Below are 25,522 nucleotides of genomic sequence, written 5' to 3'. Positions count from 1 at the left end.
ACCTCAAATGACGCTAAGTTTGCTCCTTAGTAATTTTTATTTTGGTCTTATGATTCGCTATAGATATGCCTTGGATGCTGTAGTGGGAGGAGATTTCCTTCATTGCAATGGGGATCAAGCTTTTAATGCCATAAAAAAGTTGGTTGCATCACATGATTCAGCTAATAACTTTGATTCAGCCCTTATTAGCATTTATAATAGATTAAACACTCTTGAGACAAGAGCATGTCGCTTGAATGAAAATTATAGATATGTCCGAAACCGTCTTGATCAAGTTTTAGTGAACTCTGAACCTTCATTATGGGATCCTACTATTAAAATTGTTATCGGTGACCAAACTCTTCATGCCAATTGTGATATTATGTCTGAATTTTGCTTAATGCCTAGGAGTATTCATGAATCTTTGCAACTTTGGGGATTCGTTGAAGGGGGAGAAGGAATAACTCTTATTGATAACTCTGTTATAATTCCTAAAGGAATAGCTGCGGGTGTGCATACAACCATTCTTGGGAGAACAATATCCATTGATTATCTTGTTATTGAATGTACAGGAACAGGACAAATCACACTCGGAAGATCCCTGCTGAAACTATTGGGAGCAGTCATAGATATGGGAGAAGGCACCCTAAAATTCACCTCTACACCCCGGGGTAGACATATATTCTCTAAATCAAAGAGTAATAAAAAGAACAATAAAGGTAAGGGTAAAGCCCAAGGTAATGTCGATGCTTCATCTCTTGATAATACTTGATATACACTTTCTGCGCCTAGCTGAAAGGCGTTAAAGAAAAGCGCTTATGGGAGACAACCCATGTTTTTACTACAGTACTTTGTTTTATATTTGAGTCTTGGAAGTTGTTTACTACTGTAGCAACCTCTCATTATCATGATTTTGTGCCAAGTAAAGTCTCTATGGTAAAGTTGATGCTAGATTTGGATTGCTGCACAGAAACAACATTGCTGTCTGTCACGAATTCGTGCAGAAGTCTCTGTAAAAAAATCAAAAAAATCTGAAAATTTACGTGTGTGATCCTCAGATATGTACGCAACTTTCATTAGTTTTGAGTTTTTCCGTTTGAGCAAGTTAAGTGCCCCTTACAGGTTCGTCTTTACGGACTGTTCTGTTTTTGATAGATTCTGCCTTTTATTTCGCATTGCCTCTTTTGCTATGTTGGATGAATTTCTTTGTTCCATTAATGTTCAGTAGCTTTGTGCAATGTCCAGAAGTGTTAAGAATGATTGTGTCACCTCTGAACATGTGAATTTTTTATTATGCACTAACCCTCTAATGAGTTTGCTTGAAGTTTGGTGTGAAGGAAGTTTTCAAGGGTCAAGAGAGGAGTATGATATACTATGATCAAGAGGAGTGAAAGCTCTAAGCTTGGGGATGCCCCGGTGGTTCACCCCTGCATATTTTCAGAAGACTCAAGCGTCTAATCTTGGGGATGCCCAAGGCATCCCCTTCTTCATCGACAACATCATTAGGTTCCTCCCCTGAAACTATATTTTTATTCAGTCACATCTTATGTACTTTGCTTGGAGCGTCTATTTGTTTTTGTTTTTGTTTTTGTTTGAATAAAATGGATCCTAGCATTCATTGTTGGGAGAGAGACACGCTCCGCTGTTGCATATGGACAAATATGTCCTTAGGCTTTACTCATAGTATTCAAGGCGAAGGTTGAATCTTCTTCGTTAAATTGTTATATGGTTGGAATCGGGAAAGGCTACATGTAGTAATTCTAAAATGTCTTGGATAATTTGATACTTGGGAATTGTTGTGCTCATGTTTAAGCTCTTGCATCATATACTTTGCACCCATTAATGAAGAAATACATAGAGCTTGCTAAAATTTGGTTTGCATATTTGGTCTCTCTAAAGTATAGATAATTTCTAGTATTGAGTTTTGAACAACAAGGAAGACGGTGTAGAGTCTTATAATGTTTACAATATGTCTTTTATGTGAGTTTTGCTGCACCGGTTCATCCTTGTGTTTGTTTCAAATAAACCTTGCTAGCCTAAACCTTGTATCGAGAGCGAATACTTCTCATGCATCCAAAATCCTTGAGCCAACCACTATGCCATTTGTGTCCACCATACCTACCTACTACATGGTATTTCTCCGCCATTCCAAAGTAAATTGCTTGAGTGCTACCTTTAAAATTCCATCATTCGCCTTGCAATATATAGCTCATGGGACAAAATAGCCTTAAAAACTATTGTGGTATTGAATATGTACTTATGCACTTTATCTCTTATTAAGTTGCTTGTTGTGCGACAACCATGTTCCTGGGGACGCCATCAACTACTCTTTGTTAAATATCATGTGAGTTGCTATGCATGTCCGTCTTGTCTGAAGTAAGGGAGATCTACCACTTAATGGTTAGAGCATGCATATTGTTAGAGAAGAACATTGGGCCGCTAACTAAAGCCATGAATCATGGTGGAAGTTTCAGTTTTAGACATATATCCTCAATCTCATATGAGAACACTAATTGTTGCTACATGCTTATGCATTAAAGAGGAGTCCATTATCTGTTGTCCATGTTGTCCCGGTATGGATGTCTAAGTTGAGAATAATCAAAAGCGAGAAATCCAAAATGCGAGCTTTCTCCCTAGACCTTTGTACAGGCGGCATGGAGGTACCCCTTTGTGACACTTGGTTAAAACATGTGTATTGCGATGATCCCGGTAGTCCAAGCTAATTAGGACAAGGTGCCGGCACTATTAGTATACTATGCATGAGGCTTGCAACTTGTAAGATATAATTTACATGATACATATGCTTTATTACTACCGTTGACAAAATTGTTTCATGTTTTCAAAATAAAAGCTCTAGCACAAATATAGCAATCGATGCTTTCCTCTTTGAAGGACCTTTCTTTTACTTTTATGTTGAGTCAGTTCACCTATCTCTCTCCACCTCAAGAAGCAAACACTTGTGTGAACTGTGCATTGATTCCTACATACTTGCATATTGCACTTGTTATATTACTTTACATTGACAATATCCATGAGATATACATGTTATAAGTTGAAAGCAACCGCTGAAACTTAATCTTCCATTGTTTTGCTTCAATACCTTTACTTTGATTTATTGCTTTACGAGTTAACTCTTATGCAAGACTTATTGATGCTTGTCTTGAAGTACTATTTATGAAAAGTCTTTGCTTTATGATTCATTTGTTTACTCATGTCATTACCATTGTTTTGATCGCTGCATTCATTACATATGCTTACAATAGTATGATCAAGGTTATGATGGCATGTCACTCCAGAAATTATCTTTGTTATCGTTTACCTGCTCGGGACGAGCAGGAACTAAGCTCGGGGATGCTGATACGTCTCCGACGTATCGATAATTTCTTATGTTTCATGCCACATTATTGATGATATCTACATGTTTTATACACATTATATGTCGTTATTATGCATTTTCCGGCACTAACCTATTAACGAGATGCCGAAGAGCCAGTTGTTGTTTTCTGCTGTTTTTGGTTTCAGAAATCCTACAAAGGAAATATTCTCGGAATTGGACGAAATCAACGCCCAGGGTCCTATTTTTGCACGAAGCTTCCAGAAGACCGAAGAGGAAACAAAGTGGGGCCACGAGGCGACGACACGCTAGGGCGGCGCGGCCCAGGTGCTGGCCGCGCGGCCCTGTTGTGTCGCCACCTCGTGACGCCCCCTGACCTACCCTTTCGCCTACTTAAAGCCTCCGTCGCGAAACCCCCAGTACCGAGAGCCACGATACGGAAAACCTTACTGAGACGCCGCAGCCGCCAATCCCATCTCGGGGGATTCTGGAGATCGCCTCCGGCACCCTGCCGGAGAGGGGAATCATCTCCCGGAGGACTCTTCATCGCCATGATCGCCTCCGGAGTGATGAGTGAGTAGTTCACCCCTGGACTATGGGTCCATAGCAGTAGCTAGATGGTCGTCTTCTCCTTATGTGCTTCATTGTCGGATCTTGTGAGCTGCCTAACATGATCAAGATCATCTATCTGTAATTCTATATGTTGTGTTTGTCGGGATCCGATGGATAGAGAATACTATGTTATGGTGATTATCAATCTATTACCTATGTGTTGTTTATGATCTTGCATGCTCTCCGTTATTAGTAGAGGCTCTGGCCAAGTTTTTGCTCTTAACTCCAAGAGGGAGTATTTATGCTCGATAGTGGGTTCATGCCTCCATTAAATGGGACAAGTGACAGAAAGTTCTAAGGTTGTGGATGTGCTGTTGCCACTAGGGATAAAACATTGATGCTATGTCCAAGGATGTAGTTGTTGATTACATTACGCACCATACTTAATGCAATTGTCTGTTGTTTGCAACTTAATACCGGAAGGGGTTCGGATGATAACCTGAAGGTGGACTTTTTAGGCATAGATGCATGCTGGATAGCGGTCTATGTACTTTGTCGTAATGCCCAATTAAATCTCACTATATTTATCATATCATGTATGTGCATTGTCATGCCCTCTCTATTTGTCAATTGCCCGACTGTAATTTGTTCACCCAACATGCTATTTATCTTATGGGAGAGACACCTCTAGTGAACTGTGGACCCCGGTCCTATTCTTTTACATCGAATACAATCTACTGCAATACTTGTTTTACTGTTTTCTGCAAACAATCATCTTCCACACAATACGGTTAATCCTTTGTTACAGCAAGCCGGTGAGATTGACAACCTCACTGTTTCGTTGGGGCAAAGTACTTTGGTTGTGTTGTGTAGGTTCCACGTTGGCGCCGGAATCCCTGGTGTTGCGCCGCACTACATCCCGCCACCAGCAACCTTCAACGTGCTTCTTGGCTCCTCCTGGTTTGATAAACCTTGGTTTCTTTCTGAGGGAAAACTTGCTACTGTCTGCATCAAACCTTCCTCTTGGGGTTCCCAACGGACGTGTAGGATAACGTAGCATAGAAAACAAAAAATTTCCTACCGCGAACACGAAATCCAAGCCAAGATGCAATCTAGAAGACGGTAGCAACGAGGGGATTATCGAGTCTCACCCTTGAAGAGATTCCAAAGCCTACAAGATGAGGCTCTTGTTGCTGCGGTAGAAGATCACTTGCCGCTTGCAAAAGCGCGTAGAAGATCTTGATCACGGCGCCACGAACGGGCAGCACCTCCGTACTCGGTCACACGTTCGGTTGTTGATGAAGACGACGTCCACCTCCCGTTCCAGCGGGCAGCGGAAGTAGTAGCTCCTCTTGAATCCGACAGCATGACGGCGTGGTGTCGGTGGCGGTGGAGAACTCCGGCGGAGCTTCGCTAAAGCACGCGGGAGCTATGGAGGAGAGGGGGCGGCTAGGGTTTGGGAGGGGGTGGCCGGCCACTCAAGGGGGCGGCCAGGTTGTGGTCTTGGGGTGGCCGGCCCCCTCCCCTTGGCCCCTCATTATATAGGTGGAAGCCCCAAGTGTTGGACTACAAGTCTCCGAATAAGACCCGAACCCAAAACCTTCCATGTGATAGGGAAACCTACCCAAGGTGGGAATCCCACTTGGGTGGGATTCCCCCCTTCCATGTGGGGGGGGTGGCCGGCCCCCATAGGGGGAGTCCACTTGGGACTCCTCCCCCACTAGGGTTGGCCGGCCATGGAGGTGGAGTCCCTCTGGGACTCCACCTTCCTTGGTGGTTTCTTCCGGACTTTTCTAGAACCTTCTAGAACCTTCCATAGAACCTTCCGCATCATTTTAATTCACATAAAATGACATCCTATATATGAATCTTATTCTCCGGACCATTCCGGAACTCCTCGTGATGTCCGGGATCTCATCCGGGACTCCGAAGAAATATTCGAACTCCATTCCATATTCAAGTTCTACCATTTCAACATCCAACTTTAAGTGTGTCACCCTACGGTTCGCGAACTATGCGGACATGGTTGAGTACTCACTCCGACCAATAACCAATAGCGGGATCTAGAGATCCATAATGGCTCCCACATATTCAACGATGACTTTAGTGATCGAATGAACCATTCACATACAATACCAATTCCCTTTGTCACGCGATATTTTACTTGTCCGAGGTTTGATCTTCGGTATCACTCTATACCTTGTTCAACCTCGTCTCCTGACAAGTACTCTTTACTCGTACCGTGGTATGTGGTCTCTTATGAACTTATTCATATGCTTGCAAGACATTAGACGACATTCCACCGAGAGGGCCCAGAGTATATCTATCCGTCATCGGGATGGACAAATCCCACTGTTGATCCATATGCCTCAACTCATACTTTCCAGATACTTAATCCCACCTTTATAACCACCCATTTACGCAGTGGCGTTTGGTGTAATCAAAGTACCTTTCCGGTATAAGTGATTTACATGATCTCATGGTCATAAGGACTAGGTAACTATGTATCGAAAGCTTATAGCAAATAACTTAATGACGAGATCTTATGCTACGCTTAATTGGGTGTGTCCATTACATCATTCATATAATGATATAACCTTGTTATTAATAACATCCAATGTTCATGATTATGAAACTAATCATCCATTAATCAACAAGCTAGTTTAAGAGGCATACTAGGGACTTCTTGTTGTCTACATATCACACATGTACTAATGTTTCGGTTAATACAATTATAGCATGGTATATAAACATTTATCATAAACATAAAGATATATAATAACCACTTTTATTATTGCCTCTTGGGCATATCTCCAACAGGACGTGTGTCAACTGCACGCATCAGCTGCCTATCATGATCAAGATCATTTCTTTGTAATCATACATGTTGTGTTTGTTGGGATCCGATGAATATTGAATACTATGTCAAGTTGATTATCAATCTATCATGTATGTTGTTTATGTTCTTGCATGCTCTCCGTTGCTAGTAGAGGCTCTGGCCAAGTTGATACTTGTGACTCCAAGAGGGAGTATTTATGCTCGATAGTGGGTTCATGCCTCCATTAAATGCAGGACGATGTGAGAAAGTTCTAAGGTTGTGGATGTGCTATTGCCACTAGGGATAAAACATTGATGCTATGTCCGAGGATGTAGTTATTGATTACATTACGCACCATACTTAATGCAATTGTATGTTGCTTGCAACTTAATACCGGAAGGGGTTCGGATGATAACCTGAAAGTGGACTTTTTAGGCACAGATGCATGCTGGATGGCGGTCTATGTACTTTGTCGTAATGCCCTGATTAAATCTCATACTACTCATCATGATATTTGTATGTGCATTGTTATGCCTTCTTTATTTGTCAATTGCCCAACTGTAATTTGTTCACCCAACATGCTATTTATCTTATGGGAGAGACACCGCTAGTGAACTGTGGACCCCGGTCTATTCTTTACATCTGAAATACAATCTACTGCAATACTTGTTCTTTACTGTTCTTCGCAAACAATCATCTTCCACACAATACGGTTAATCCTTTGTTCACAGCAAGCCGGTGAGATTGACAACCTCACTGTCACGTTGGGGCAAAGTACTTTGGTTGTGTTGTGCAGGTTCCACGTTGGCGCCGGAATCCCTGGTGTTGCGCCGCATTACATTCCGCCACCATCAACCTTCAACGTGCTTCTTGGCTCCTCCTGGTTCGATAAACCTTGGTTTCTTTCTGAGGGAAAACTTGCTACTGTCTGCATCACACCTTCCTCTTGGGGTTCCCAACGGACGTGTGTCAACTGCACGCATCAAGCTAAATTTCTGGCGCCGTTGCCGGGGAACTGAAGAAAAATTACACCACAAAGATTTCTATCTCCCACGTCAACTGCACGCCAGCAGTAAATTTCTGGCGCCGTTGCCGGGGAGATCAAGACACGCTGCAAGGGGAGTCTCCACTTCCAATCTCTTTACTTTGTTTTTGTCTTGCTTTATTTTATTTACTACTTTGTTTGCTGCACTTAAACAAAACACACAAAAAATTAGTTGCTAGCTTTACTTTATTTACTGTCTTGCTTTCTATATCAAAAACACACAAAAATTAGTTACTTGCATTTACTTTATCTAGTTTGCTTTATTTACTACTGCTAAAATGAATACCCCTGAAAATACAAGTTGTGTGACTTCACAAACACAAATAATAATGATTTCCTATGCACACCTATTGCTCCGCCTGCTACTACAGCAGAATTCTTTGAAATTAAACCTGCTCTACTAAATCTTGTCATGAGAGAGCAATTTTCTGGTGTTAGTTCTGATGATGCTGCTGCCCATCTTAATAATTTTGTTGAACTATGTGAAATGCAAAAGTATAAGGATGTAGATGGTGATATTATAAAATTGAAATTGTTTCCTTTCTCATTAAGAGGAAGAGCTAAAGATTGGTTGCTATCTTTGCCTAAGAATAGTATTGATTCATGGACTAAATGTAAGGATGCTTTTATTGGTAGATATTATCCTCCTGCTAAAATTATATCTTTGAGAAGTAGCATAATGAATTTTAAGCAATTAGATAATGAACATGTTGCTCAAGCATGGGAGAGAATGAAATCTTTGGTAAAGAATTGCCCAACCCATGGACTGACTACTTGGATGATCATCCAAACCTTTTATGCAGGATTGAATTTTTCTTCGCGAAACCTATTGGATTCAGCTGCTGGAGGTACCTTTATGTCCATCACTTTGGGGGCGGCTACAAAGCTTCTTGATGATATGATGATAAATTACTCTGAATGGCACACGGAAAGAGCTCCACAAGGTAAGAAGGTAAATTCTGTTGAAGAAACCTCCTCCTTGAGTGATAAGATTGATGTGATTATGTCTATGCTTGTGAATGGTAGATCTAATGTTGATCCTAATAATGTTCCTTTAGCTTCATTGGTTGCTCAAGAAGAAAATGTTGATGTGAATTTCATTAAAAGCAATAATTTCAACAACAATGCTTATAGGAACAATTCTGATAATAACTATAGGCCATATCCTTGTGCTAATGGTAATGGTTATGGTAATTCTAATGGGAATTCTTACAACAATAATAGGAGTGTACCCCCTGGTCTTGAAGCCATGCTTAAAGAATTTATTAGTACACAAACTGCTTTTAACAAATCTGTTGAGGAAAAGCTTGATAAAATTGATATTCTTGCTTCTAAGGTTGATAGACTTGCCTCTGATGTTGATCTTTTAAAATTGAAAGTTATGCCTAATAAGGACATTGATAATAAGATTACTACTACAGCAAATGCCATCCAAGTTAGAATTAATGAGAATATAAGATTAATGGCTGAATTGCGTGCTAGGTGGGATAGAGAAGAAAATGAAAAACTAGCTAAAGAGAATAATGTAGCTAAAGTTTGGACTATTACCACCACTAGTAATGATAATGATTCACATGTTGCTACACCTTCTACTATCAATGGTAAAATAATTGGTGTTGGCAATGTTTCTACTCCTAGTGCAAAGCGTATAAAACTGCCTGAAATTGCTAAAACTGCTGAAACTACTTGTGATAAAACTGCTGAATTTTTTTTCAACATTGGGGACAATGATCCCATTGCTGTAGCTCATAATGATTTAGATTTTGATGATTGTCACATCTCTGAAGTTATGAAGTTCTTACAAAAACTTGCTAGAAGTCCTAATGCTAGTGCTATAAATTTGTCCTTTACAAAACATATTACAAATGCTCTCATAAAAGCTAGAGAGGATAAACTTAAACTTGAAACTTCTATTCCTAGGAAGTTAGAAGATGGTTGGGAGCCCATCATTAAGATGAGGGTCAATGATTTTGATTGTAATGCTCTATGTGATCTTGGTGCAAGTATTTCTGTTATGCCTAAGAAAATCTATGATATGCTTGACTTGCCACCATTGAAAAATTGTTATTTGGATGTTAATCTTGCTGATAATGCTAAAAAGAAACCTTTGGGGAGGATTGATAATGTTCGTATTATGGTTAACAATAACCTTGTCCCCGTTGATTTTGTTGTCTTGGATATTGAATGCAATGCATCTTGTCCCATTATATTGGGAAGACCTTTTCTTCGAACTGTTGGTGCCACCATTGATATGAAGGAAGGTAATATTAAATATCAATTTCCTCTCAAGAAAGGTATGGAACACTTCCCTAGAAAAAGAATGAAGTTACCTTATGATTCTATTATTAGAACAAATTATGATGTTGATGCTTCATCTCTTGATAATACTTGATTCACACTTTCTGCGCCTAGCTGAAAGGCGTTAAAGAAAAACGCTTATGGGAGACAACCCATGATTTACTACAGTACTTTTGTTTTATATTTGAGTCTTGGAAGTTGTTACTACTGTAGAAACCTCTCCTTATCTTTATTTTATTGCATTGTTGTGCCAAGTAAAGTCTTTGATAGTAAAGTCAATACTAGATTTGGATTACTGTGCAGAAACAGATTTCTTGCTGTCACGAATCTGGGCAGAATTATCTGTAGGTAACTCAGAAAAATCTGCCAATTTACGTGCGTGATCCTCAGATATGTACGCAAGTTTCACTCAATTTGAGCATTTTCATCTGAGCAAGTTAAGTACCCCTGTAAAATTCGTCTTTACGGACTGTTCTGTTTTGACAGATTCTGCCTTTTATTTCGCATTGCCTGTTTTGCTATGTTTGATGGATTTCTTTGTTCCATTAACTTTCAGTAGCTTTGTGCAATGTCCAGAAGTGTTAAGAATGATTGTGTCACCTCTGAACATGTGAATTTTTGATTATGCACTAACCCTCTAATGAGTTTGTTTCGAGTTTGGTGTGGAGGAAGTTTTCAAGGGTCAAGAGAGGAGGATGATATACTATGATCAAGAAGAGTGAAAAGTCTAAGCTTGGGGATGCCCCCGTGGTTCATCCCTGCATATTTCAAGAAGACTCAAGCATCTAAGCTTGGGGATGCCCAAGGCATCCCCTTCTTCATCGACAACATTATCAGGTTCCTCTAATGAAACTATATTTTTATTCAGTCACATCTTATGTGCTTTGCTTGGAGCGTCTGTTTGCTTTAGTTTTTGTTTTTTTTGAATAAAGTCGGATCCTAGCATTCTTTATATTGGAGATATTACGCTCCGCTGTTTCGTATGAACACATGTGTTCTTAGCTTTATCTTTAATGTTCATTGCGAAAGTTGAACTACCTCATTCATCGATATATGGTTGGAAACGGAAAATGCCGCATGTGATAATTGGTATAATGTCTTGAATAATGTGATACTTGGCAATTGTTGTGCTCATATAGATCTTGTTTAAGCTCTTGCATCATGTACCTTGTACCCATTAATGAATAACTACATAGAGCTTGTTAAAATTTGGTTTGCATGATTGTTCTCTCTAAGTCTAGATATTTTCTGGTTGAGGTGTTTGAACAACAAGGAGACGATGTAAAGTCTTATAATGCTTACAATATGTTTATATGTGAGTCTTTCTGCACCATTTCATACTTGAGTTTGCTTCAAACAACCTTGCTAGCCTAGCCTTGTATTGAGAGGGATTCTTCTCGTGCATCCAAATACTTGAGCCAAAATCCATGCCATTTGTGTCCACCATACCTACCTACCACATGGTATTTCTCCGCCATTCCAAAGTACATTACTTGAGTGCTACCTTTAAAATTTCTATTCTTTACCTTTGCAATATATAGCTCATGGGACAAAATAGCCTTAAAAACTATTGTGGTGAAGAATATGTACTTATGTGTATTATTTCTTAATAAGTTGCTTGTTGTGCGGTAACCATGCTTTCTGGGGACGCCATCAACTTTTACCTTTTGTTGAATATCATGTGAGTTGCTATGCATGTTCGTCTTGTCTGAAGTAAGGGCGGTTTTCACAATCAAATGGTTTGAGTATGCATACTGTTAGAGAAGAACATTGGGCCGCTAACTAAAGCCATGAATCATGGTGGAAGTTTCAGTTTGGACATAAAACCTCAATCTCTTATGAGAATATTTACTGTTGTTGAATGCTTAAGCATTAAAAGAGGAGTCCATTATCTGTTGTCTATGTTGTCCCGGTATGGGTGTCTAAGTTGAAGAATGATCAAAAGCGAGAAATCCAATGCGAACTTTCTCCTTAGACCCTTGTACAGGCGGCATAGAGGTACCCCTTTGTGACACTTGGTTGAAACATATGTTATGCAATGATAATCAGTGTTAACCCAAGCTAATTAGGACAAGGTGCGGGCACTATTAGTATACTATGCATGAGGCTTGCAACTTATAAGATGTCTTATACATAACTCATATGATTTATTACTACCGTTGACAAAATTGTTTCTTGTTTTCAAAATGAAAAGCTCTAGCACAAAAATAGTAATCCATGCTTCCCTCTGCGAAGGGCCTATCTTTTACTTTATTGTTGAGTCAGTTTACCTATTCTTTCTATCTTAGAAGCAAACACTTGTGTAAACTGTGTGCATTGATTCTTACATGTTTACCTATTGCACTTGTTATATTACTTTGTGTTGACAATTATCCATGAGATATACATGTTGAAGTTGAAAGCAACCGCTGAAACTTATATCTTCCTTTGTGTTGTTTCAAAGCTTTCTACTAAGAACTTATTGCTTATGAGTTAACTCTTATGCAAGACTTATTGATGCTTGTCTTGAAAGTACTATTCATGAAAAGTCTTTGCTATATGATTCATTTGTTTACTCATTATCTTCATCATTGCTTCGAATCGCTGCATTCATCTCATGTGCTTTACAATGGTATGATCAAGATTATGATAGCATGTCACTTCAGAAATTATCTTTGTTATCGTTTACCTACTCGAGGGCGAGTAGGAACTAAGCTTGGGGATGCTTGATACGTCTCAAACGTATCTATAATTTCTTATGTTCCATGCTACTTTTATGATGATACTCACATGTTTTATACACATTATATGTCGTTATTACGCATTTTCCGGCACTAACCTATTGACGAGATGCCGAAGAGCCAGTTGCTGTTTTCTGCTGTTTTCGGTTTCAGAAATCCTAGTAAGGAAATATTCTCGGAATTGGACGAAATCAACGCCCAGGGGCCTATTTTTCCACGAAGCTTCTAGAAGTCCGAAGAGGAAACGAAGTGGGGCCACGAGGCGACGACACAACAAGGCGGCGCGGCCTGGGCTTGGGCCGCGCCGGCCTATTGTGTGGCCACCTCGTGTGGCCCCCTGACCTACCCTTCCGCCTACTTAAAGCCTCCGTCGCGAAACCCCCAGTACCGAGAGCCACGATACGGAAAACCTTCCAGAGACGCAGCCGCCGCCAATTCCATCTCTGGGATTCGGAGATCGCCTCCGGCACCCTGCCGGAGAGGGGAATCATCTCCCGGAGGTCTCTTCATCGCCATGATCGCCTCCGGATTGATGTGTGAGTAGTTCACCCCTGGACCATGGGTCCATAGCAGTAGCTAGATGGTCGTCTTCTCCTAATTGTGCTATCATGCTCGATCTTGTGAGCTGCCTATCATGATCAAGATCGTTTCTTTGTAATCATACATGTTGTGTTTGTTGGGATCCGATGAATATTGAATACTATGTCAAGTTGATTATCAATCTATCATATATGTTGTTTATGTTCTTGCATGCTCTCCGTTGCTAGTAGAGGCTCTGGCCAAGTTGATACTTGTGACTCCAAGAGGGAGTATTTATGCTCGATAGTGGGTTCATGCCTCCATTAAATCTGGGACAGTGACAGAAAGTTCTAAGGTTGTGGATGTGCTGTTGCCACTAGGGATAAAACATTGATGCTATGTCCGAGGATGTAGTTATTGATTACATTACGCACCATACTTAGTGCAATTGTTTGTTGCTTGCAACTTAATACCGGAAGGGGTTCGGATGATAACCTGAAAGTGGACTTTTTAGGCATAGATGCATGCTGGATGGCGGTCTATGTACTTTGTCGTAATGCCCTGATTAAATCTCATAGTACTCATCATGATATTTGTATGTGCATTGCTATGCCTTGTTTATTTGTCAATTGCCCAACTGTAATTTGTTCATCCAACATGCTATTTATCTTATGGGAGAGACACCGCTAGTGAACTGTGGACCCCGGTCTATTCTTTACATCTGAAATACAATCTACTGCAATACTTGTTCTTTACTGTTCTTCGCAAACAATCATCTTCCACACAATACGGTTAATCCTTTGTTCACAGCAAGCCGGTGAGATTGACAACCTCACTGTCACGTTGGGGCAAAGTACTTTGGTTGTGTTGTGCAGGTTCCACGTTGGCGCCGGAATCCCTGGTATTGCGCCGCATTACATTCCGCCACCATCAACCTTCAACGTGCTTCTTGGCTCATCCTGGTTCGATAAACCTTGGTTTCTTTCTGAGCGAAAACTTGCTACTGTCTGCATCACACCTTCCTCTTGGGGTTCCCAACGGACGTGTGTCAACTGCACGCATCAGGTATTGCCGTAGAATTACAAATTTCCCACCAAACGCACGCGTGCCGTATATCGGGAAGACGAGGGTATTGCCGTAGAACCCAGGCCTTTGTCGCTGACAGGTCGGGGCCACCAAACGGTCCCCGCGCTTTTCTCTCATCCGGAGTCCTCGAGCGCTCCCCGGGGACCCGGGGATAGCCTGGGTTCGCTGGACGGATGAAAGGCCTAATCCGGGGGAAAACGAGGAACCGAGTGCATGACTGAACCGTTTCGGCCATCCGGATGAAAAAAAGACGACCTAGGAGCCTTATCGGGGAAACGGCTGGAGACGCTCTAACTGAATTGATTGAGCACAGACTTTACAGAGGGGTACGGAGTATTTTGCTTCTCATGGTTCGGCTCTACGATGGCAGTTTGGCTGTAATTTCAACAAACGAAATGGGCAATGAGTGGGCACCGTTTCGAGAGTTGAAGGAAAAGGTGGGAAATCACCTTCCACCCATGCTCTTTTCTAACGTGGAAAGAAGATTTATTTTTAGAAAAGGCAACATCTTTGTTTTCTTTGCACGGTTTTTTCCATGAAAAGCACATAAAAGTTTAAACAAATAGATCCTTACACGGTGGTAACATATTAGAAAAAATACAATACGTTCTGTAAAATGGATCATGAAACAAAAACTGGAAAAACAATCAGTCTCTGGTCTTCTCCATCGTCGGATGCCTTAACACCGTCGAGGACAAACCACTTGCCGACGATATCGCGATATACTCTTGGAGAGAAGCTTCGAAGGGCCTACACAAAGGAGGTTGGTAGAAACTCCTGGATAGCGTCAAGAGAGGCCACCAGAACGGTCCCATATCACGGTGGCAAGCATCGCCATTGTGTGTTTCTCTCTGAGCGGCAGCAACACACTACCTCGCCACCCTCCAGAAGAGAAGAACGTCGCGCGGATCCACTTCCTTCCCTCGCCACCACCGGAGGAAACATCATAGCACATCGACTCCTCACCGAGAGATAGCCACGAACCATGATCTTATTGAAGAAACCGGTGGCCCTCCCCTTCACTCTATAGTCCACCTTCTAGAGCAGAAGAACGAAAATGAGGAACCCTAACCAGCTCTAGATCTGGCCACATGATCCAGTGCTCCACTTCACGCTGCTGGCATCAAGCCAACACGCCTAATAGCTACTACTCTACACACTCCTAGCCGCTCCACCATCTCTTTTGTGGCACCGCTGGAGTTGAGGCAGAGGAGGGCTCGAGAAGGAAGGTCGACTTGTGGATAAGAGATAGACAGAAAAGGGAAAGTCCTCTACTAGCCGTGTCGACAACAAGTGAAAAAGGACCAGAATAATATATTTGTAATAAACTATTCCCTCGAGCGCTCGTTCTTGGCCTCATCGTTTTTGGGCTCACCAAGCAAGTCGAAGCATTGGAAAAGCAAATGCACCAGCCAAACCAGAAAAAAGAAGCGTAAACTCGACCTGTCTACAAAGAAGGTATCAAACGACACCGTCGACGGCATGGCGAAGTGTGTTTTTTGTCTAGTAGTAGCTTATGTTCTTTGTATGTTTTATTAAATTGTTCTATATGTTTATCTACCGGAAATTCATTTATCCACTCCCTCTTCTATCTATGTTGAACATAAAATTGGGCTAAACAATCTTGAGCAAGCAGGACATGCTCATGTACATTAGAGCATCTCCAGCCGTTTGGGCTCCCCACGCCCAAATCCGGTGATATTGTCGTCCGGATTGGAGGAAAATTTGGCCTGGGGAGGCCCATTTTCCCAGCCGCGAGCCTAGGATGGATGTAACGGACTTCGGCGAATTCAGACAAAATTGGCGAGTTCGTTCAAACATAAGCGAAATTTAATGATATTTAACATATAGAGGTGAGTTCGTACATAAATAGGCCGAATTTGTACATATATTTGAATTCGGCGATTGGCAAACTAAAACTTATACTAAAAAGCGGCCTACTACATGCTGTCGTCGTCGCTCGAGCCGGCGTTGTCCTGGGGCGGCGGCGCCTCGTACCAGCGGCTCGTGCCCTGGCCAGCGTCGCCGGCGCGTGACGGCGACGGACGGTAGATGTCGTCCTCGCTGCTCTCCTCGAGCTTCACCACCTCCCTGGGCGCGGCGTTCCTAGCGGCGGATGGTCTGGCGGCGCGGGCGGCGAGTTGACGCGCGGCAGCCGGCATCCGCGCTCGCCGCCGCTGCTCCGCTCCCGGCGCTCCCCACCCGCCTGGACCACCTGGTGCGGCGTCCCTGGAGATCGTTGTCGGCAGCACCACCGTGTCCTTCGGCGACACAGCGATCGCCTCCGCCACCGCGGCGTCCTCCGCGCGCTTCGCCTCCTCCTCGGCGAGCTTGTTTGCGGCGGCCTCCTTCTTCGACGACTTCCTCTTCCGCCCGCTCTGCGGAGAGGAAGGCTGGTCGCGGATGACGAGGGCGCCGCTGCTGCGCCCTCTGGTTGGCGGTGGCGACGCCGGTTCCTTCTTGACGGTCGAAGGAGATGCCCACTCCTGCTTGACGGTGGCCGGCGTCGACCCGCCGGACCTGGACGCCGACCACGAGCCAGACGAGGAGGAGGATGGCGCCATCCTCCTCGGCATCCAGGAACTACCGTGCCGGCGCGACACGGTAGCCGCCACCGGCGGCGGCATCCCCAGGACGGGGGAGTTTCCGTCCTCGATGTGCGCGAGCACATTCTCGAGGGTGCGGCCAGGCGCGCTCCACCATCGGCGGCGGCTGGCGGCGTTGTTCCTTGCCGGAGGAGGAGGAGGGCCGTCGTACGCCGCGAGTTCGCGTTCATACCTGCGCCGGAAAGAACGCGATCCATGATTCGTGGTTGTCGGGGAAGAAGCGCGGATCCGCGCGCTGCTCGTCACTGAGAGTGGCGAGCACCTCGTCGATCGCCGCTTCGAGTAAGGCCCCACCCGTTGGCGGCGGCGGGATCGGCACGCCGCCTGCGCTCAGCCTCCATCCCCCTGGTGCGTGGAAGTCCGGCGGCGCCGGGTAGCCCGCCGCGTGGAGGAGTCGTCCCTCCCATTGGTGGAGAGAGCGGCGGCCGAAACCGTTGTTGGCCGCACCGTCGTTCGCCATTGCTGGCTCGTTCGAGTTCGGGGAAAGATTTGGTGGAAGACGAGCGAGGTGAATGCGGGGCAGACGCGGTAGTTCGGTGATAAATAGAGGTAGGCGCGCGTGATACCGAGGCGACGGCATTAACTCGCCGCGTGGAAGCTATGCGGCCGGCGAATAATGACCGGCGGCAGGCTTTTACAGCGCGCGGAAGACGATGCGATGAGGACGACGATCGGTGTCTCTCGCCGACAAGTTGGGGCCACCAGACGCGCGGGAAGTTTCCTCGACGTTTCGCGCGCTTTCGTTTCGTCCGGAGTCCCCGAGCGCTCCCCGGGGGCCGGGGATGGTGTGGGATCGCCGGATGAATTTAGGCTCAAATCCGGACGAAATCGAGGAACCGGGGGCACGACTGAACCGAATAACGCCGTCCGGATTGGAAAAACGTCGCTCGGGACCTAGTCGGGGAGACGAGTGGGGATGCTCTTAGTATGTACCTCCAAGAACATGGCCGGAGTTAATCAGACAGGTGTAATCAGATTCTTCATTTTTGTGAGAGTCTTGGTCACTATGCGTATTATCACGTGATGTAGTGGATAAATGAGAGGTCAACGGAATGGCCTGTAAAGTTTACTTATTTATCATCAGATCCGACATCAATGGCCGCGCTGATGGTCTGAACTGAGGAGTAGCATTAGCATTGACCTTGTTTTTCGAAGGCAAGTGTGCAGCTGGTGGCCTAGTGCGAAACGAGGAACTCGGACCGCGCACAAGATCCAGCGGGCCATGTGACATGTGAGGTGCCCTCCTCTCTTTTTTTGCGACTTGTGAGGTGCCCTCCTCTCACACCTCGTCAACTGGCAATTTCATATGACACCCATAGCTCACCGTCTGGCCCGCTTGTGTATAAAATCAACAACAAAACACCATTAGCGTCCGTCCAAGACAAGCTAATACAAATAGTATGGGTTAAGACGAGAGGATTAATTCCTCAAATTCCATCAAGGATCAGCACGTATGGCAGTTATACGGTCACTAGTCAGTATCAACACAACGTACTAATATTTATAGCTTTTTTTTATAAAAAAACTGGAACGGGCGGAGGTAATACAACTTAGCTGCTTACCGTTGCCAATCACCTCATCGGTACCATGTGATGCTACGTCCTAACATACAAACACACGAATGACATAGTATAGTATGGACATGTCGATGTCGAGATTTGACAAGAACCCAAGAACTTGGAATGAGTCGGTTCGTTTCTTTTTGCCCACCTCTCTAGATTGGTTGCCGAGAGGAAAAAAGGCTGAGAAAGAAGAAACAGCTAGGTAAGGTTCTGCTGCCGCGAGCCGACAGCTCCACCTAATTGGAGCTGTATGCCTACCACTACCAGGCCACCAAGAGCTGGCGACGCTGCTGGTAGAAAACAGCCAAGCACTGCTACTTTGAGTGAAGTGAATTTCAGTTAACAACGTCAACCAAATCTAGCACGCGTTTAGTAGCCTGCAAGGCTCTTGGCTAGCATCTAGAGAGCAAAAAGAAAACGGTATATTTCGTTGCATGGAAGTCCTTCACGTTATGTCCATTCGGTTCTCAAAGCACCTCCAAACCTACCTCTAGAGAAACACTTGAATCGGCAGTTTTTATCAGACATGCCCCGTTCTTAGCACTAGCGACAGGTGTGGGTAAGTGAGGTGGTTCCGCTCACCCTCCCCTTAAGCTCCTTCAAATGTTGATTTTGTAATCAACACAAACATGTTCTGAATTAAAATAAGATGTACATGAAAAAGTGCGTGTCGATGATATGTATCCATTATGACAATCAGTTTTGAGTTTCATCAGCTGTAAATCATAAATCACGTGTTCATGTTTAACGTTTTTAAGCGATTTTTCTCAAATTCATCGAACACACTGAACCGTTTGAAATTCAATAGAGTGGTAGGCTCACCTCACCATTACACACAACTCTTGTGTTGTAAATTTTTCGTTTCGGAAGACGTAGACGGATAGGTAAACAACTCGCTAGTATAGTGTAACTAGTACCTATGTAGTAGTTCATGGGTGTATTGAACATGTTGCTCAAAGTCTCACTTATCTTCTTGATCATCTTGTTCGTCGGTCCATATGATGGTAACCACTCGGCGGCATGGTGTCATTTTCGTGCGCCGTTGTGATATGCATTGTGCCCGACTTCGTGGATGACGACATGGTCATGGTAGTTTATGAGGTGTGAGAGCGTAATCCATGGTGGTACCACCATCGTCATCGTCGGAGTCATGGTGGTATTTCCAGGCGCTGTCATAGTAGACCTTCTGCCCGACTTTGTGGATGGCAACATGGTCATGGTAGGTGAGAGGTGGCAATCTATGGTGGTAGCTACCGCCATCGTCAGGGTTGTCATGGTGGTATTTTCAGGCGTCGTCGTGGTAGCCCTTGTATCTGGCTTCGTGGACGCCTGTGTGGTGATGGTTGTGGTATGTGAGAGGCGGTAGTCCACGGTGCTAACCTTTGTGGCCACTATGGGCAACAACATGGTGGTAACCTTCGTGGCCACCGTCGTTGGCGACGACATGGTGGTAACCGTGTAGGTGTAGCCAGTGGCGGCGCCAACCTTGTTGTGCTACGCCAGAAGCTTGGGTTTGTCATATTCAGCCTAATCTTGCATGTACATAGAGTAAACCGTCTTGGTCATCATCGACAAGAGTGGCATGTTGGTCTTTACGCGCGCCGGCATGGTGCCAGGCTTCGTAGCCAACATCGTGAGGCTCATTGTGATATGTGAGAAGGTGAAAGGTAAGATCATCACGTAGATAAGTGGTGGAGCTAAAGCTAAGCTTGTATGTAACCAAACAAACTGGGCCTTATGTATTTATCGAAATGTTCTTCACAAGCTACAAAACGAAATGTTAAATCTGGCCCACATCTCATTTGCCACACGCAACGCTTCCCATCTCCCTGCGTCAGTGAGTCCCAAATCAAGATCAGGTTACTAAATGCGCGATTCTACTGTTACATCCATGCTCATGGATGCCAAGCACCTCGTACATCCAAAAAAATCGTGGTAATTTAAAAAGAAGTTAAAAACGAAATGTTTCAGAAACCAAATATGAACAACTATTATAATTGTATAAACATATTTCACGAGGAAATTAATATTATTGTATCTGTGGTAAAAAAAAACAAAACCGAATAAATTCGATGTATATCTACACGCTATATTTGTCATGAACTTGTCTGTTTTGCCCAGAATACCATGGCAATTATTTCGAGCCCAAACAACTTAATACAAGTACAATACTTGATTAACTTTTGTTTTCAAAAAAGATCGGATTTTTTCAATACTTAAAATCGTCACAAATTTTGGGGTTGATGAGATGCATAGCACCGATGTGACAGAAATTCGCGACCTCCACTCATCCTGCTACCGTACGCGATCAAGATTCAGTGGATCATTCCTCCATCTCCACAGAGAAGAACATGCGATGCTCCTCCGAAACCACCCTTGCTGTCTCGCACTATAGATCATTCTCCTCACTGCCATGCTACCAACTACCATCAACTCTATGGGTCAGGTGTGTCGCCATGTGACTGACAGAATGCACATCATGTAGCCTTGATTATTGCGTTATTATTACTGGCAGTTGAACAACATGGAGACCAGGGTTATGGATAATAATAAGGGATTCTTGCATTATTTAGGCGTTGCCAAATCTGAATCTGACTCAAACGATGACTACAACATTTAATTAGTTGGGTTCATAAATGTTTGTTATTAGTGCTTGTTTTTTCTTCCATTTCTTTTGCCTCTCGACGATTAACAATCAGAAGCTTGTTTCACTGGCAAATCCAAAAATGTCACAGGAGAACAGTGAGCACACAATCAGGGAACTGAGGGAAACATGAAGCAGTGGGTGTACTGAAGAGCCGTGCACGCATCTGTTCCTCCGTCTCCCTCTCTGCAAATAAGTGCAGTCTTTGCCAACCTGTACCATATGTATTAAGAAAAGACTGACCCATTCCACTGCAGTAGGTATACCGTATCAATCCACGCAATGAATTATGAGCGATGAGCCTGTACCCTCCTAGCAGTCACCTCATAACTACGGAAAATGAGGATGGTTAACCACAAGTCTTGGCAACAAATAATATACTTTGTAATGTCTCAATTGCCGGCAATATATATTACTGTACTCCTCATCCTGCAACGGCTGTTGAGTTCAGAGTTCCGTATATCTCCAACAACCGCGTCTACTACATAATTTTTGTACTTCCTCCGTTGCTAAAGAAGCTTGTCGACTTTATTTAGATACGAAGGTATATATAATTTATTGGTATGTAGGAAAAGTTGCGAAACTTTTTTAGGAATGGAGGGAGTATGAATCTTTGTATATGTCGCAATTTTTCATAGCTTAGAGCATCTCGTCATGACTCCCAAAGTGTTCTCCAAAGAGAATTGGGGCACGCCGGACACTTAACCTCCCCCAACGAACACTCCACAAAAATCGCTTTGATCCGAATGTGCCCTAAATATTATCCGACATCACCAGCTTATCCCCTATGTATAGAGGCTTTATCAAAAATGCTAGACACAACTTTTACGCTTGTTTTTTTTATTTGAAGGCCATGTATGGAGAACGCTGGGAGGAACGGGAGCCCCAAAACACGGCACCATGCTGCGGCGTCTCCAGACATCCAATCAAAGAACGTTGTTCAGGCGATTCGACTGGACATGCTCTTAGGCCGGTGCCAGCGCGCAGTGGAGGAGGAGAAGCGATAGCGGCGATGGGGCGGAGAGAGAGCGGTAGGCGGGCGAGTGGAGCGGCGCGGCGCCGGCCCGGCTCGCCGGCGGTGGCGCCCGCTACCGCCGGGTGTCGCCCGCGTAGGCGGCGAGATGGAGGCGGGAGCGGGGCGGGGAGGCGAAGGCGGCGCGTTGGCGGGCGGGGCGAGCGAGGCAAAGGCGGTAGGCGGGCCGGGAGGCGGGCCGGAGGCGGCAGAGGCGGGCGAGGCGGCGGGAGCGGGCGAAGCGAAAGCGGGAGTGGGGCGGGAGCGAGTAACGGCTAGCTGACGTGGAGCGAGTAATGGTGATGTGGAGGGGAGAGAAGTGAGAGTGGGGACTATAGCCCATGCATTGGCACCGTGTGGTGAGAGTGGGGTGAGAGTGGGGTGAGAGTGGCCCAAAAGCTGACGTGGCGGGGCGGGAGTGGGGCGTTGGGTTGGCACCAGCCTTAGTTACAAAAGTATCTATTTTTTTTCATACAAGCAGTATAACAGTCCCTAGACAATCAGTGACAGTGAGCTAGAGGCAGTGAGCAGCAGCACTCAACATCTTTACAAAGATTCATACAGAGAACATGTACAAATATTCATACAGAGAACACGCAGCAGATGAAGTGATTAAAGCACGTTACAGATTCGATCAGTGCAGGGACCATGAATTTCCTCGCCCAAATTGGAGCGTGATCGATGATCGCCGGCCGTCACGTCCGGGGGAACACGCCGAGCATCTTGCCCCTGCCCAGGCACTCGGAGAGCTCCTTGGCGCCGTCTACCTCCGCAGCCACAAGCCCCTGCAGGAAGCCGCACGCGCCGGCCGCCACAATCTGCTTCCGGCAGCGCCGGGACCGCGAGACGGCGAGCAGCAGCGATAACGGGAACCGCTTGTCGACGCCCCGGACGGCCGGATCCAGCAGCTGGACAGCGTTGACGATGCCCATCTCCTCCTTCTTGAACAGCTTCCGGTAGCTGCTCGCCGCGACGAGCGCCGCCAGGGCCCTCGCGGCGGCGTCCCTCTCGGTGACGATTTTAGCCTCCAGCATCCAGACTAGCCTCGGCATCGCGTCCCCGACCTCCTTCCTCGCCTTGCCGCTGCCGACGTTGCACAGCTCCGCCAGCGCCATGGCGGCCTCCGCGCGGGTGGTTGCCTTGTCGCTGCCGAGCGCGGCCACGACGTGGCCGACGAAGCTGGCCGAGGCGGCGATCTCGGCGATGTAGCGGAAGGAGGCCATGTTGCGGAGGAGCCCGAACGCCGGCGCGAGGCCCGGCTCGTCCCCGCGGCACGACTCGAGCAAGTCCTTGACGCAGCCGAGCGCGCCTTCCTGGAAGGCCTCGACCTTGAGCCTCTGTCCCTCGTCCGTGTCGCTGGCGGTCAGGTTCTGGAGGCAGCCGAGCGCGAGCTCCTGCGCGCGCGGCGTGCCGAGCGAGACGAGCTGCAGCAGCAGGGGCAGCGCGCCCTCGTCGCGGAACGCGGGGAGCAGGTCCGGGAAGGCGGCGACGTTCCGGAGCACGCCCGCGGCGGCGGCCTGCGACGCCGGGGTGCCCGCGGCGCAGACCACGAGCAGCGCGGCCACGCCGCCGCGCGACGCGACGACCGCCGCCGCGTCGCGGGACGAGGCGGTGAGGGGTTCGAGGGCGAGGCAGGCCTGCTCGGCGCTGGCCCCGCCGGACTCGAGCGCGCGGCAGAGGTGGGGCACGACGGTGGGGGACTCCTGGATCAGGAACCGGCGCGCGGCGTCGGAGGACGCGAAGGCGGCGAGCACGGACACGGCCTTGTCGCGGGAGGCGGGGAGGAGGTCGCCGGAGTCGAGCATCGCCGCGACCGCGGAGACGGCGGCGGCGGTGGATGGCGCCGGGAGGGAGCCGACGGATTCGGAGAGCGAGTCCAGCGCCGCGGCGCGGGAAACGGCGGAGCCGAGACGGAGGCGGGGCAGCAGGGTGTCGGATCCATCGCCGTCGCCCACGGCGGAGGGTGGAGAGACGAGCAGGCGCGCGTCGGCTGCGAGCTGGGAGAGGGAGGCGGAGGAGGAGGAGAGGAGTGAGACGGTGTGGAGGTGGCCTAGAGGAGGGCCGCTGCAGACGGATAGGAGAGCCGAGAGCGCAGAGGCGAGGGGCGTGAGGAGCGGCGCGGAGGGCGGGAAGGCGGGGTGGGAGAGGGAGGCGGAGAGCGACGAGAGGGAGGCCGAGATAAAGGGCCAGTGGCGGCGGAAAGCCGGTGAGGAGGCAGCAGCGGAAGGGAGCTCGTCTAGGAGGCGGAGGCACTCCTCGAGGGCGTTGCCGGTGGGCTCGCCGGACTCCGGCGGCGGTTGCATATTCTGGTGGTAGGGAGGCAGAATGGAGAGAGAGAGAGAGAGAAAGGGTGTTCAGCGTTTCCTGCCAACTATATCGTCGTTTGGCGTCCAACATCACTCGCACCTCCCGAACAAGTGGGCCCGAAAACAAGCTTGTAGAGCTGGGTCAAAGACCACTGCACCTAGCCGACTCCGCACCGAGCCCAACCGAACGTACTATTCATGGTGGGATCACCTCGATTCGCGTTCATGGCGGGCTAAGGAGGAGGGAAGTGCCTCTCCATGCGTCGCGTAAGCATCTCCCCGTGCCACTTGACTCCATTCCAACACCAAACTCGTCCACTTCGAGCTCACCGCCGATAGTTAGGCTCCTGACGAAATCCAGGGCAAATCGAAGGCTGACGTTGGCGATCTGCGCGGATGAGGAGGGAGAGGAGGCGGGGGAGCGGTCATGGTGGACGGAGCGCGGGTGCCGGAGGTGGGGAGGAGGAGATGGGACCTCGCGAAGGCGCTGCGGGTGCGGAACCTGGATCGGCAATGGAGAGGCCGAGGTCGTCGCGCGGGGAGGATTCCGTGGACGGAGCAGCTTCAACGCCTCAGCGCAGAGGCTTCAGCTTCGGCGTTGTCTCTTTTGGGCCAATCGCCGTTGATCCCGACCTCGCCTACCTCGGCGCGATGGCGAGGATCGACGGGCCAAGCGAAGCCAGAGTCAAGGCGCGCTGCGGTGGTGATAATGGCGCTGCATGCGTCGATTCAGGAGCGGAAGCCTGGTCCGAGGACTGCCTTGATGCAGGAAGTCATCCAGCGGGATCTGGAGCTCTAGGACACGTCGCAGAGCTTGTTGGAGGGAAAGCAAAGGATGTCGGAGCGGAGTCAGCGGCCGAAGCGAGCGTTGTCCCCATTCGTGATGGCAGTGCAGAGAGCTCAAGCACAGCTGCCGCCGTAGTGGAACAAGCGGCCTCATCCTTTGGGGCTAGCTGTTACGGAGCTGAAGGCCGCATCAGCGATGTTGATCCTTCACCAACATGCATGCCTAATGGAAGCTTCTGCAGAAGATTTCGAGGT

General features: G+C 46.7%; 1 protein-coding gene across 1 annotated transcript; it reads right to left on the bottom strand.

Annotated features, from left to right (window-relative positions):
- Window positions 1–22,699: 22,699 nt before the first annotated feature.
- Window positions 22,700–24,534, bottom strand: LOC127332106 (uncharacterized). The gene has a single exon (XM_051358360.2). It carries the CDS (start codon window positions 24,476–24,478, stop codon window positions 22,871–22,873), a length of 1,608 nt encoding a protein of 535 aa, XP_051214320.1. The 5' UTR covers window positions 24,479–24,534; the 3' UTR covers window positions 22,700–22,870.
- Window positions 24,535–25,522: the final 988 nt, after the last annotated feature.

The sequence above is a fragment of the Lolium perenne genome, chromosome 4 (assembly GCF_019359855.2).
Source record: "Lolium perenne isolate Kyuss_39 chromosome 4, Kyuss_2.0, whole genome shotgun sequence".
In the NCBI taxonomy this organism is placed as follows: Eukaryota; Viridiplantae; Streptophyta; class Magnoliopsida; order Poales; family Poaceae; genus Lolium; species Lolium perenne.
This window is presented reverse-complemented; position numbering and strand designations above follow the sequence as displayed.